The sequence below is a fragment of the Ursus maritimus genome, unplaced genomic scaffold, assembly GCF_017311325.1.
Source record: "Ursus maritimus isolate PB19 unplaced genomic scaffold, ASM1731132v1 scaffold_20, whole genome shotgun sequence".
Taxonomy (NCBI): domain Eukaryota; kingdom Metazoa; phylum Chordata; class Mammalia; order Carnivora; family Ursidae; genus Ursus; species Ursus maritimus.
In genome coordinates, this window is record NW_024424453.1 from 8,042,549 (window position 1) to 8,057,025 (window position 14,477).

The window sequence follows — 14,477 nt, forward strand, 5'->3', positions numbered from 1 at the left end:
GCCAGTTTTCACCTATTTATAACTCTGAAATAAGTATGTATTTTGTAATTGATTCCAATCTTACAATCCCTGTTGGCCAGCTATTAAGCATAATAAAGTTGCCCTTGCCTACATGTTCATAAATTCTCGATAGCTTTTCATATTGTCAACATTCCATCTGAATTAGGTGCAGTATTGTTACTACCAGCGTTGCATTAAATGTCCACTTAAGATGCTTCCAAAGCTTCTAGTCTATAATGTGGTACAGAAACAAACACTTATTGGGGATGCAGGAAGGCATGGAAGAGAGCACCAGAGTATAAATTTTATATTAGTGAACAAAACATTCATCATTGCAGGAATGATAGGAATTCTACATAGTCTGGCAAAATAATAGCTGAGTGTTTATGGAACCTAAAAAAAGGATATACTTTTTTGTTACTGGGATATTGGTAAAATATTGTCTATTATACCACAATAATTAATACAACTGAAAGCAGGAGAAACAGGCAATTCTCTTGGAAGACATGAAAGAAATTTCAAAGAAATAGGAGATGATCCAGTACCATCCATTTATGTTTTGCATAGAATTCTCTTTAAGACCTGATATAACCCACATTTTAATTGGCAGTCTTCTCTCTTTCTTCATAATGGAAGATCTTATAATTGACACCATCTTACATTTGTTGGATTACAATGATGTCTAAAATTATTCAATAGCTCTCTTCTCCTATTACCATCAGGACCTTGTGATATTTTCATGTCCCTCTTATATGTTGGTGTTAAGCAGCATTTTTTATTTCACCTTAATACCCTTGAAACTATTCTTTAAAATTACTGACATTTAAAAAAATTCACCCAATGTTTGTTTCAAGCACCTAACAGTTCCCCATTTTTTCCTCACTATTCTTTTTTCCCCATTGTCTTCTCTTTTTTCTTCTGCATCCAAGGTTCCATTTTCTGAAGTATACACATATTAAAAGTCCCTTCAGGGGCGCCTGGGTGGCACAGCGGTTAGGCGTCTGCCTTTGGCTCAGGGCGTGATCTCGGCGTTGTGGGATCGAGCCCCATGTCGGGCTCCTCTGCTGGGAGCCTGCTTCTTCCTCTCCCACTCCCCCTGCTTGTGTTCCCTCTCTCGCTGGCTGTCTCTCTCTCTGTCGAATAAATAAATAAAATCTTAAAAAAAAAAAAAATAAATAAAAGTCCCTTCAGTGGGGATCTAGTAGTGATAAACCCTCTCGATATTTGTGTTTTCTGAAAAGCTCCTTGTTTTGCCCTTAACTTTGAATGATGATTACCTGGGCATGGGTTTCTAGCTGGGCAGTCTTTTTATTTCTCAGTAACTCCTATCATTGCTGTTATAAAATCCTCTGTCAGTTTGTCATTCTTTATACCCAATCTACTTTTTCTATGCTTTAATATTTTCTCGGTCTTCGGTGTGTTGTATGGTTTCGCTATTATGTGTCCAGATGTGGTTTTATTTGTATATCCTTACTCAATCCTCATTGTGTTTTGTGAGTTTGAGGTTCATGCTTTTTGTCAATTTTGGAAATTTAAGAAATATTATATCAAGTATTCTTTTCCATCTCATTTTTCCTTCTAGAAATTCTATTTTTTCACTCATTTATGCATTCCACAAGTATTTTTTTGAGTACCTATTATCTTCTAGACATGGGACTATAATCATAAACAAAGCAGACAAAAAACACTGCCCTCACATCCTTCGTTTTATCCGATTTTATCCTCCATGCCTCTTGACCTCTTGTATTTTTCATCTCTACGCGATACACCAGGTTTTCATTTCCTCGGCTCTATATTCCCCTCCACTGAGTCTTTTTTTTAGCTGTATCTTATCCACTATTTCATTTATTCACTAAGTTTCTCATTTCTAGAAGTTTCATTTGTTTCTCTTTAACATCTTTCTGTTCCTCTTAAAAGAGACTTAGTCTTTGTTCATAAGAAGAATTTTCCTTGATACATTGAATCATTTTCAACATGTAATTGCATAATTTGAGGTCAATAATTCCATTATCTGGTTTTTGACTGTCTAATATACCCCAAGTTGTACATGCTGACACGTGCTCATATTGGCTTGGTTCCAATGTTTTGTAAGTTCGGATATTTAAATTTGGTTTAAATAGAATTTTACTCATGTGAGTACTGGATGGTTTTAGCTGAGTGTTCCACCCCTCAAAGTAGTTTTATGTTTGCTTCTGCTGGGAGCCCCAGTGACAATATCAGCTCTGGGATCATTGGTGCTGCGGGTGGTGGTGTTAGTGTCTCCACCTTGGAGATTCTCAGAAGGATAGAATAAGTAAGCTATGTATACATAACTCTTGAAAGCAGAAAAAATGATACACATATAAATATATTATGAGTATGGATGCCATGTAGAATGTGACAGTAAGAGGAGAGTAAGTATACGATCTTTTTGTGCCGTACATTATGAAGTGGTTGTGAAATGAATGTATAAAAACATTGTAGCCACATAAGGAAATATTTGTAACTCACTGTCTGTTATAACATTCATCTGCACTTATTATGCGCCAGACACTGTTGTAAATCCTTTCCTTACATTAACCAATTTAATTCTCACAGGAGTAGGCGATAGATATTAATAATACCCCGATTTTAAGGACTAAGCTACTGAGGTACAGAGCTAAGTGAACGCTCAAGGTGGCAGAGCTGGCAGAGCAGAATATGGCTTTGAGCCCAGGCGGTCTGACCCCAGAGTCCCTGCTTCCACCTGCTATGCTCTGCCGTCTCTCAAGGAAGGGAGGGAGAAATGACCCTCAAGCTGTTTTCCCTCTTCTTTTCCAACTTCCACTCCTCCGCCATTCCCACCACTAAATACTTGATTTCAGACGTTCCACATTCCCTTTAGTCAGCAGGCTGTCCCCCGAAGACTGTTTACAGCATAAAGACGTGTGACTGGCTTACGGTTTATGGATGTTGATGTGGGGCTGTGGTGTCTGTGGCTGGGTGGGGGTGACCCATCCTGGTAACTAGACTGGGAGCAGCGCAATGTGTTGATTTTTCATTGTCCCACCCTCCCTACTGCTTTAGGGTAAGTTACTTGAAAATTAACAATGACCAGGCTACTGCGAGAATGAATCGCTAAACCCAGTTTGATGGGTTTGATATTAAAAATTCTGGTTCTTAGAAATTATTGCTTTTAATACACACAGGTACTGATTCGGTGTTGAACTCACACATAAACACGTATGTATGCACACATATATATTTCATGAGAACAGGGTGGAATGTGAGTCAGGAAAACCCTAATTGCAAAGCTGATCTCACGCCAAAAAGCTTTAGACTATTTGACTACATCATTAAAATTTTTTTTTTAATTTCTTTTGTCTTTTTGAATATTCGTTGAAGGAAGCAGTTAACAGCTTTTCAGGTTTTCAACTTTTTTTGGAGGAAACTTCCTCTTTGGAGAATGCTTTTCTTCACGTCATATGGAGGAATTTAAATTTATACATTTTTTCAAGGTAAAAAAAATCTTTTCTTCTCAGTAAAGTGGTATGTCACAGGCAATTCTTAGCTACGAGAGATTCACAGTAGTATCAAATTTCATAACTGATGCACTTTGCCTGATATATTAATATGTTCACTAAAATTGTGACCAGTTTGCCCCGATTTATCCTTATGGACAGCTGCTTAACTCCTCTAGTTAGAAATCTTAGAATCAGAACACATACCTTTTGTTAAACAATCTTGCTGACCCACTAATCATTATCCTGTATACTCCAGCTTCATCCCAGAGCACTCCCTTCCGAATTCTCCATCAAATCAGTTCTCTTTTAGCAGGAAACTGGAATCTTGGTGCTCATGAACCAAGACACTTATGTATGTCATGTACTTTTCCCTGAGTTGCACCTTCCACTTTTACTGAGGGTTATTTCATCCAAATGGAAATCTCTTTGCTATTTATTGTTAAACTATTGTTTAGACATGGTTTATTATGTTTCCCAGAGTCATCTATATAAGCTCTGTTGTAATTGGGTTCCCAGGAAAACAGATTCCAAAATGGCTGTTCCAAGGGAGGAACGAAACTCTGAGAGAGGCCATTTCCTTTGACAAAGAACAGTTTCTGCAGGCAGACTTGGGTCTGGACTGGCAGCTGAGAAAATGAGTGCCTTTGTCCTAACGGGGTCTATGGGCAATGGACCATAGTATCTACTATAGTCTACCCCTCTCACCATTCAGATCTACCTGCTTTGTATAATAATTTCATTCCATATGGAAACAGCCTCTCGGAGATGCTTTTCCTGACAAAATTTACAAGAAGAAGCTTAGTGAGAGGATCTGTCATCTCTACCATACCAATTGCTATCAAGGCTGCAATTGGTACTCTGTGCTAGGCTGAATGATGCCCCCTGCCAAAGATGTCCACCTGTGAATTTTATTTTGCATAGCAAAAGGGATTTTTCAGATATAATACAGTTAAGGATCTTGGATGGGGAGATTATCCTATACTATCTGGGTGAGCCCAATGTAATTACAAGGGAGCAAGAAGGTCAAAGGCCTTCTTTGAAGAAGAAGGAGGTGGGCTGATGGGAGCAGAGATTTGAGTGTGCACTTTGAAGATGGAGGCTCCTGGAAGTCATGAGCCAAGGAAAGAAGGGAACCTCTAGAAGTTGGGAAAGCTGTGGAAATGTATTCTCCCCTCAGAGCCTCCAGAGGAACCAGCCATGCTGACACCCTGACTTTTGCCCAGGGAGACTAATTTTCAATTTTTGATCTCTGGAACTGTAGGTAAATAAATTTATCAACACAAATTCTTGAGCCATTAAGCATGTGATAATAAGTTAGTAGCAGCAACAAGAAAGCTAATACAGTGGCCCTCCTCTACCACCTATTCTAATTCCTATACCCTCGGCTAGCACCTGTGCTGATTTAGGCTGCTTCCTAGTTGGGTGACTCATATGCATTTTCCCGAGGGATCTGAGTCCCTGGTTTCCATGCCTCTCTCAGATTGCGATGGCTCCCTTGTCCGTTTACCGCCAAAACTGAGCAGGGAGTGCCTAGAGATGCCCCCATGACTTAATAGCAGCCCCACCTTCTCCAGATGATATGGTCAATTACCCTGGCCAAGATAGTGACTCTTTTTTTTTGTTTTTTGCTGGTCTCTTGATGCAGGAGCTCGAAGTGACTGAGTTCCCAGGTTTAGTATTCTACCCATAGGGAATTTGACACCCTGTAATAGTCATTGTTATAGTATGTAGATTGCCTTTTAGAGGGCAGTGCCTCATCCTCATAAGATATTAGGCTGAGTTACTTCTTTGAAGACCTGTTCCATTGATCTATTAGTCCAGCAGTTTCAGGGCAAGGGAAAGACAGCCATGATCAGGTGCCCACTGCTGTATCTCCTTTGCTATAAAGTGGTTCTGTAGTCTGATACAATATTATGTAGGATCTTGTGTCAGCACACCAGATACTCTGTGATCCTTCAGATGGTAGCTCAGGCTTAGGCCCTGTGGGCAAGAAATTCAAACCCAAACCTGGATCACACGTCAATTCCCCTCAATGTAATTGATGTCCCTTCCAAGGTGGAAAAGGTGTCTGTCATGTAAATAACTTGCACCAAATGATTGATTGGTGTCCTTGAGGGATAGTGCCATTCTGGTGGCTCAGCATTGACCTCTGCTGCTAGCAAACGGCATGTTTAGGTTCTTGCAACATTAATGAGATCACCTCGGTGAATGGGAGCGTATGCTGCTGGGCGATGCATAGCTCTTGTTCCTCGCACCAAGATCATTCCATTTGTTCGCCTATTGGATCCCATCGAGGTGGCTATAACAAGGCTGGGCTCATGTCATTTAGCATACAGACTTCCTTTTGTCAATGGCATTGGTTCTCTGTTCAATCTACCCTTATGTATATATTCACTTTATTACATATATATTTTCTTCATTACATATTACATAAAATTCTCTTTATTACACATGATGCTGCTTGATATTTGAAGATAATGCCATTAAAAGTAATGCTATTTACAAGGGCAATTGTGGCCAAGATAAGTGATTTTAACTCAAGAGTATTCTCTGTTATTTTCCACCCTGAGAATGGCTTTGGCTTTTCTGTTGCTACAGAGATTTTTTGGAAAAGTTAGAACCATTTTTTGCTCATTCAAATTCTGTTTTGTCTCTATGACTTGGCTCCATAAGAACCTGTTTACTTCATAGCAGGATTCTGTTCTGGCATAAGTAATAATTCTGCTTTAAATAAAGAGTACAGTCACCAACAAAGGAGAAAGGTAAAAGAAAATATTCTAAAATAGTCTGCCAGACCAAGTGGTGTTCATTCCAGAAGTGTGGGGATGGATTAATATTGGGAAATTTCATACTATATGTTCATATAACACTCACATATGTATGCTGGCTAAGGAAACATGCTTGGTTATCTCCATAGATGCTAATAAGACAGGTAAAAAATTAAAACCAATATATAAACATAGGAAGCAAGTGACGCAGCCTATATGAATTTAAAATATCTATAGCATTTTCTTGCTTTTGACCATAAAATTTTAAATCAAAAGTCAAGAACTGAAACAAAGAACTAAACCAGCATTCTTGCTTTTATCACTTTTATGTAAAATAGCTTAGGAAATTCTAAGCCGACACAATGAGCCATGGAATATATAAAAGGTATGGATCTAATACAGAGATGTTACCAGAACATCCAAGACAATGATTTGAAAAAATGATCGTAGTTAAGAAGAATTGAGCTAAACAGCCGGATACAAAATGAATACAAAAAAATGCAGTTTGACTTAATCGGCAATAACTAATTAAAAGTTTTAATGAGGAAAAACACAGATTTTGTTAACAGCCACAACAGAGACATAAAATACACTGGGAAACATCTTTGGAAGTTTGTGGAGTTTATAGGAAGAAAATGGCAAAATTGGTATTGTGAAAGAATTGGAAAATGGGAAAAGCAAACAGAAAAGACAACTCTGAAATAGAAACTGATGTGTTATGAAACAATTACTGGAATGGAATTACTCAATAAATGATGGTAGGAAAATTGATTAGCTGTTTAGTAGAAAATGTTCATCTTTACTTCTATACACAACAGATAGATTTAAGAGCTAAATGAATGGTTACAAGATTAATTTCTAAAGTACCAAATGTTAAATGTTTTAAGTTTGTATTTTCTAATCTAGAAAAAATACAAGAGAATTTTTATTAAACCTTTGGATGAGGAAAGTTTGAAGTTAAAAAACAAAGCCACTAAAGGAATCGCGGGAACGCAAGGAGTATGTTTTGGGGGATACTTGCACGCTTAGAGTCTCTCTGCCAAATACATAGAAACTGTGAACATGGTTTCCCCAGGGCAGGGAACCAGGGTGAAAGGGAGACTAACTTTTCACTGTAAACCTTCCTTTATAGCTTTTGTTTTTTTGTACTGTGTTCATGTATTCCTTTTTCAAAAAAAGAAAGAAAACCAAACAAACCACAACATCTCAAATTTCCAGTTTAAAAAAGAAAAAACAATGAAATCCCAAAAGGTTGACAGATTTGGCTCCTTAAAAACTTAGCACGTCAATAGGTAACAGCAAAGAAACTAAAAATAATGAAACATGGAGACATAGTCACAACCAATATGCCAAATGTTGACTTAATATCCTTGGTAGAAAAAGATATCAAAGGAGGATCCCAAAACTTGAAGTCATCTAAGGAAAGAGTGACACAGGATACAGGGGGCAATTCCCAAAGGAAGAAATACAGATGGCCAGTAAGCATGTGAAAATACTCAACCTCACTTCTGATCAAGAAAATTCCAAGTAAAACAGCAATGAGATAACTGTTTTTCACTGATCAAATTAGCACAAATTAATAATACTCTGTGTTTGCAAATGTGCAACGAGGAAAGAAAGCATACTTTCACCCAACTGATGGGAATATACGTCGGTAAGACCTTTCTGGAAAATAGTTTGGCAGTATGGATCATGAGCCCTAAAAAATGTTCCTGTCCTTTGTCTCAGAAATTTCCACTTCCGGAGAATCTAGACCATAAATAATCTAAGTATGAAGAGGGCTTCATGCCTGAGATGTTCACTGCAGCATTAGATAGAATAGCTAAACCAGATTCTCAGAGCCGGAGACCGCAGTAGGACAGAGAAGCCCTTCACGGCCCGTCTCTAACAGCGCATGAGGGTGTGAGGATCAAATTGCTTCACGGCTCCATTCTATTTTCATTTTTCTCAGTCCTCCAGGCCACGACAGACCAATTTTCCGAATTAAAGTGATGGGCCTTTTTTTCACATTTAGATGTTTTGGTGGGTCATATTACCTCCCAATGAAGATGATCAGATATTTGAAGGAGAGTTAAATAGTTGCATGAAGGGAAATTTGGTTGGGGAAAGCTAACGTGGATTTGGTAGTTACTTGAACTGAAAAGAGAGCTGAAATGATGTGTTCTGTTGTGTAGAGAAAGAGAAGGAATGTTTATGAGGGGGAATGGGAGGGTGATTTGAAACATTTCACAAACATCACTGAAATGTCAGAGGAAAAAAAAAAAAAATCAACCCTGACCCGTAACGGACTTAGAAACCAAAACAGCCTGAAAATTAAGCCCACTTGGCAAGTGAATAATTAGGCTTCTTTGGACCCTCCCTGCTCGCTGGCTGTGGGTCTGCGATAGCAGGAACCCGCTCCGGTTTAGCGCATTTGCACACCGCCTTGTCCACCCGATTCTCAGCTCCGAGGAAGAAGGCCCTCCTTGCACCCGACCTTTACAACCTCACCCCTTAGCACGTGGTACGGCACACCCATTGGCTAAGCGAATAAGTTGGTATGTTGTCGGTCCTTTGAAAGATCACTTTCCGGAGTGTTATTTAACGTGAAGGTTTTCTTTCAACTAGGATTACCAGACCAATAACAATGACCAGGCCGTGGTTGAAATCTGTATCACGAGAATCACGACAGCCATCAGAGAGACGGCGTCCATTGAGGAGCACGCCAAGGCCCTTGTGGGGCTCTGGGACTCCTGCCTGGAGCACAGCCTAAGACCCTCTGGGAAAGACGAAGACGCCCCCCACGCAAAAATTGCTTCTGATATCATGAGTTGCATTTTACAGGTATGTCAGCGTTCATCATCACGCTGTTTGACGCGGGCTGTGCGACTTCGGGGAACACATGGTGTCTCTGAACCAAGAGCTAATGTTTCTCTAGCCTTTTGATGCTGTAAAAAGATACCACAAGCCATCAACAGCTGAGCCCCACGAGGTTCTAGAGAGCCTCTACTGGCTGCGGGACACACTTGGGGAATCCAAAGCAACACCTCAGCAAGCTCCAGTCTATTCAGAGAGCTAAGGCGCGGACGTATCAAAACCTAGCGTTAATGTATGCCGAGATCCAATGATGAATGCTGGAAAATTCAGGGAAAAAAAGACCTCTTTTATCCATGGAGACCAAAGAGGGGGTGGAGTCTGAGACCATGAGCTTGGACTATGTGGAGAGAAGTGACTAAGTCATTTTTACATGTACTTCTATATATATATAGTGAATTTTCCATGATAATAATACATGCCTATTCTAACTGTGCCTGGGGGGCTCAGGGTAGAACATGCCACTCTTGATCTCAGGGTCATGAGTTCAAGCCCCATGTTGGGCATGGGGCCTACTTAAAAAAAAAAAAAATCCGTCTTCTGGTGTAAACATGAATTTGGAATTTGGGCTCAGCCACAAACCAATTACGTAAGATTGAAATGGTAGGAAAGTCACTTGACTTCCTAAGTCACAGTTTCTTGTGTATAGAATACAGATGAAATGACATCGTCTAGGACAAATTTTACCAACCAGTAAATGTTGGTGATGTTGATAGGTGTTTCTCAAAAGAGACTTCTGCGTTCAAATAAGTTTGGAAACACTAAATTCAATTTTTCCCTTTTGGGCTGTCATATGTTTCATAGCATATTAAAGGCTCTGAAAAGTCCTGCAATTAAGAAAGCTGGTTAATTTTGTTTAGTACAGTGTTTTTGATTCTGATGTGCCCATGAAACTTCCTTTCCCCTCCCTACCCACAACACAACAGTTATGAATATCTTTCAGAACTGTGATTTCTGAGCACAGTTCTGGAAATTCTGGTTCTATGGAAGTGTTTAGCACTATGTGTGATGTCTAACATTAACCTCCTTTCTTCTTTGCCTTCTTCCTCTTCATCTTCCCCCTCCTCCTCCTCTTTTTCCTCCACTGCCTTCTGCTCTTCTCCACATATTTAAGTGGACCATATTCTATTTTGTCTGTCTAGACCAGACACTGGTCAACTGAACAAAAGACTCTATACACCCTGTCACACTGTTTTTCCTTTGTCCCCGGGGTTAGGGATAAGAAGGGAGGAAATGGGGATTTCAGCAAAATTAGTGAAAGATTAATGCTGCGTGGATATAACAACAATATGTTATTGACATTCATCAAAAACAGATTATCTTACTCCAAAGTGCCGTTCCACAAACGTCAGACAGAAATTCACAAATCATCCATACTCCCCAGCTCCCACTGCAATTCAGAGCCATTGGTCTGGACTCTAGAGCGGTGTTATCCAATAGAAATGGAACGTAAGCTACAAACATAAGCCACATATGTAATTTCAAATTTTCTAGTAGCCACATGAAAAAGAAGAGAAAGGGAACAGATGAAATTCATCTGATAATATATTTTCCTTAACCCAATATATCCAAAATATTATTTCAACACATAATCAATATAAAAAGGAGATGTTATACTTTTGTTGTATATCAACCTTAGAAATCTGGTGTGTTACTTCGCCGGTTCACAGTTCAGGTGCTCAGTTCCTTCCCATGGGCCGTGGCTTCTGTGTCAGCACAGTTCTAGAGATTCAGGAAATCTTCCTGGATGGAAACCACATTTGCAAAATTTATGAGCAATGAGCGGCAATTTCACCAGGTAGGAAAGGTGGAGCAAGAGGACATTTCAAGCAGGCAGAACATTCCAAGCTTGTGCAGAAGTCCAGATTTGTCAGCTGAGATCAAGGTCAAAGAATTTTAAGCAGGCTGCCCTTCAAACTGCCCCAAATTTAAACATAAAGGGGATGTTTCATTCTGGGCAAAGACATTAGGTTTCCTACTTAAAAAGGGGGTTGGAGGTGGGGAGCAAACAAAAACAGTAAACTTAATGCTTTGCTAAATGGTAGAGACGTGACTCCAAGGAAATGAATCTGTAAGACCGTTGAGAGCAGGGCCTTACTAAGCACAGGCACTGATGCTTTGGGAAGGGACAGAGAACGGGGCTATGGGATAAGCCCCTCGGTTGAGAGGGACAAGTGAGTCACAGAAAGGGGCGCCTCGAGCCTGAAGGGCCCGTGTGGGCACAGGCTGTTCGCTGTGCCCTCCAACGAGGCAGAAGGTATTAAAATGGGAGTCAGGGAGCCCTAAAGGCGAACTTGCTTTTTGGCAAAGTTTGGTGATTTGTGCAGGCCACCCCTGGGGATGTGGTTCCAGAAAGGCAGCCCCAGGAACCAAAGGCAAGGCTGTGGTTGCAGCTTTGCTGCTTAGCTTTGATCAAATTTTAAGGGAAAATTTTTGGCCTCTGGTAAATATTGAAAACACGATTTTGTACTACACGTAATTTAGGCTCTTGTGGGAACCATGTAGAAATCCAGATGACTCATCTTCTGTTCTGTTTTTTCAGCAAAATAAAATAGTAGATCAACTTTAAAGCCAACCCCTTAGCGTTTTGATCTTGCACAAAAACCATAAAAACAACAAGACAACAAAGGAAGAGTGATTCCTTCTCCACCCTTCTACCTCCCCAGATAAACAATGCCAGCATCACACTATCCGGCACGGACCTACCCGTTCTTCCCACATTCTTGGCCATTTTACTCGATATTTTTTTTCTGGCCATTTCACTGTCGTTTCAAGCTAAATATGTTCACACGCACAGAAACCTTCTGTCTTTTTTTCCCAAATTGATTTTTTAACCTACACTCCAAACCTACCCCAGGTGACTCCTTCCTTTTCCACTTTTAATTAGTAATTATATATTTCATTCTTTCTTTTCTTGGCCCCTCCATGTATGAATTTGCCACATTTACCTTAAAGCCGTTTTTAAAATTCCAGTATTCGCTTTCTCTGCATTCCTCAGTCCAAAATCAGTACCTGTGTGACGTGTCCTTGTGAGTTGTGGTTTCTTTTGCCTTGGGTGACATGCTTTTACAAACCTGGCCCATGTCCTTGAACAAGTCTCACAATCTGTCCTTTGTAAAACAGAGGATGAACCAGGTGATCTCCCAGCTCACCTTCCGGTCTAAAATTCTGACTCCTGTAGGAGACGCCGAAAGAGCTTTGGAGCTTGAGGGCCTTCGAGTCAAATGCTCTTGGTCTTATATAAATGAGAGCTTGGCAAGTGATTTTATCCCTCTGTTCTGCCATGTGTAAAATGGGCATAACAATATGTGCTGCTCACGAGAACCATCTTTTATTATAAAAGCAATCTCCATTTGTGGTCTAGCCACTCTCCAGAAGTTCCTATCTCCCACCACAGCTTCCTCTGACCAGATTGCTATGAGGAGTTCAATGCCTATTTCTTTGCCTCTAGAAAAATCCTGAAAAGGAAGATACTCCCTATAAGGCACAATACATTCTAGGATAAATTCAAACCTCGAGAGGGTTGAAGAAAATAAAAATGTACCTCAGGGAGGTTGTAATTATTGACATAGCTGAGGTACTAAAATGAAATTCTAGCTTGAATGGACAGGCCAACCATTATGATGTTGAGAGTCAATGCCCGGTTTTACGAGCTGAGGCAGTAAGAACATCTTTACCAACCAAACTCCTTACAGAGCTGTTGCCAGGGAAGCTCAGCATTTTATCTCTTTGTCCATCTCTGCTCATGTTGATGACTGAATGACGAAGGGGATCGCTAAAGGGGGTCGTCTGGGGGCAGGAGGGAGGAAGAGCAATAGTCCTCAGATTCACGGTTGGAAACCAGAAAGTATTTATTTTTCTTTTTTGTAGATGGACCAACTGTCCATTCACCTTGATTCCACACTTCAGTTTTCTTATTTCCTCCTCAGTTAATGCTATGTGAAGATTCGAAGTCTGTCCCTGGCTGGCATCACATGCGAAGTGCCTTGGACATTTTGGGAGCATTTCCCTCGCAGCTCTTAGGCGCAGAATCGGTTAGCTCGGTGCAGAAGCTGACTCAGTGGGCGATCCCAGCGCTACTGTTCAGCAGCACTGCGCTCTTGCGCAAGTCTGTCTTTCTGTGCCTTAATGTCCTCATCTGTACAATGCCACAGCCGTCTCGTGAGTTCGTTGTGAGGATTCCATAGTCATTGGATTATAGACACAAACTACTTGGGACACAGGATGCACGAGTACTCATTCTGGTTGGCATTACCTTCCTCTGCAGAAAACTCGAAAATAGCACTCAATACTTTCTAACAAGCTATTCATTTATTTCTTTTAGCCACTGTTCGACGCTTGTCTCCCTCTCCCCAAAATAGAAGGTCTGTTTTATTGATGTAGTCCCAGCACCTAGAATAGTGAATGGCACATAGTAAGTGCTCAAAATAATATTTATTGAAGGAAGGAAGGAAGGAAGGAAGGAAGGAAGGAAGGAAGGAAGGAAGGAAGGAAGGAAGGGCTGAATAGATCAGGAGATGTGGCTGCCCTCTGGATTTTGCAGAACAGCTATGTTTCTCTCTAGAATGGATCCCAGTACTTATTTGTCAGTTAATGCCACACAAGACAATGGCACAAAAAAAAAGAAAGAAAGAAAGAAAGAAAGAAAGAAAGAAAGAAAGAAAGAAAGAAAGAAGGAAAAGAAGGGAGGAGACTGGGACACAACCTCCCAGGTTACTGAGACCCATTCCCTTATTATCTGTCTAAAAATACACTGGGTAGGTGTATGTGCCGTTTTAGATTTTATTTATACCCATGCTGCTAAGAACCAAGCCTTTTATATATAAATCCAAAATTTGCTTGTTTATCTGATCAGTGATGTAGGGTAAAACAGTGATCTTAATAAATGACACTGAATATTTCTTGAGATTACGCTCTTATGGCTTTTAGTTGCATTTAAACCCAAGAGCTCTTTTGCTATCATCTCAGATACATATCTCTTTTACTTCGCTTTATTCTTTTCAATTTTAAAACTCTGGGAAATGTTCCCGAAGCGCATGTTTTCAAAGGGAAAACCTCCACCAAAAGCTCAAATTGGTGCTAATCTAGTTAAGAAATATAATTCTTGGCATCCGTGGAACAAAGAGCTTTTGTTCTGCTTCTAGAGCTAAAAATAACTGTCCCTATGAGCAGGTCTTTATATCTACCCTGTACCTCACTGAATGTGTTCGCTGAGTACCAGGCACTAAATTGTGTGTAAGAGGATATGCATACCAACACGCTCACGTCTGCACCAAGGGGCAAGGGCCATCGTAAGCTCCAGCATTAACAGCTGCTGTTAACGTGGTTTATTTGTACAAGTGATCATTGGGCTTTCTTTGAGTGTGTACCATAG

General features: G+C 40.2%; 1 protein-coding gene across 1 annotated transcript in view; it reads left to right on the forward strand.

Annotated features, from left to right (window-relative positions):
• The window catches only part of VEPH1 (ventricular zone expressed PH domain containing 1), a 218,885-nt gene that overhangs the window by 6,729 nt on the left and 197,679 nt on the right, over positions 1 to 14,477 (forward strand). Inside the window, exon 2 of the mRNA XM_008706749.2 lies at positions 8,858 to 9,073. Coding sequence (XP_008704971.2) covers positions 8,858 to 9,073 — 216 coding nt within the window. The remainder of the gene's footprint in view (positions 1 to 8,857; positions 9,074 to 14,477) is intronic.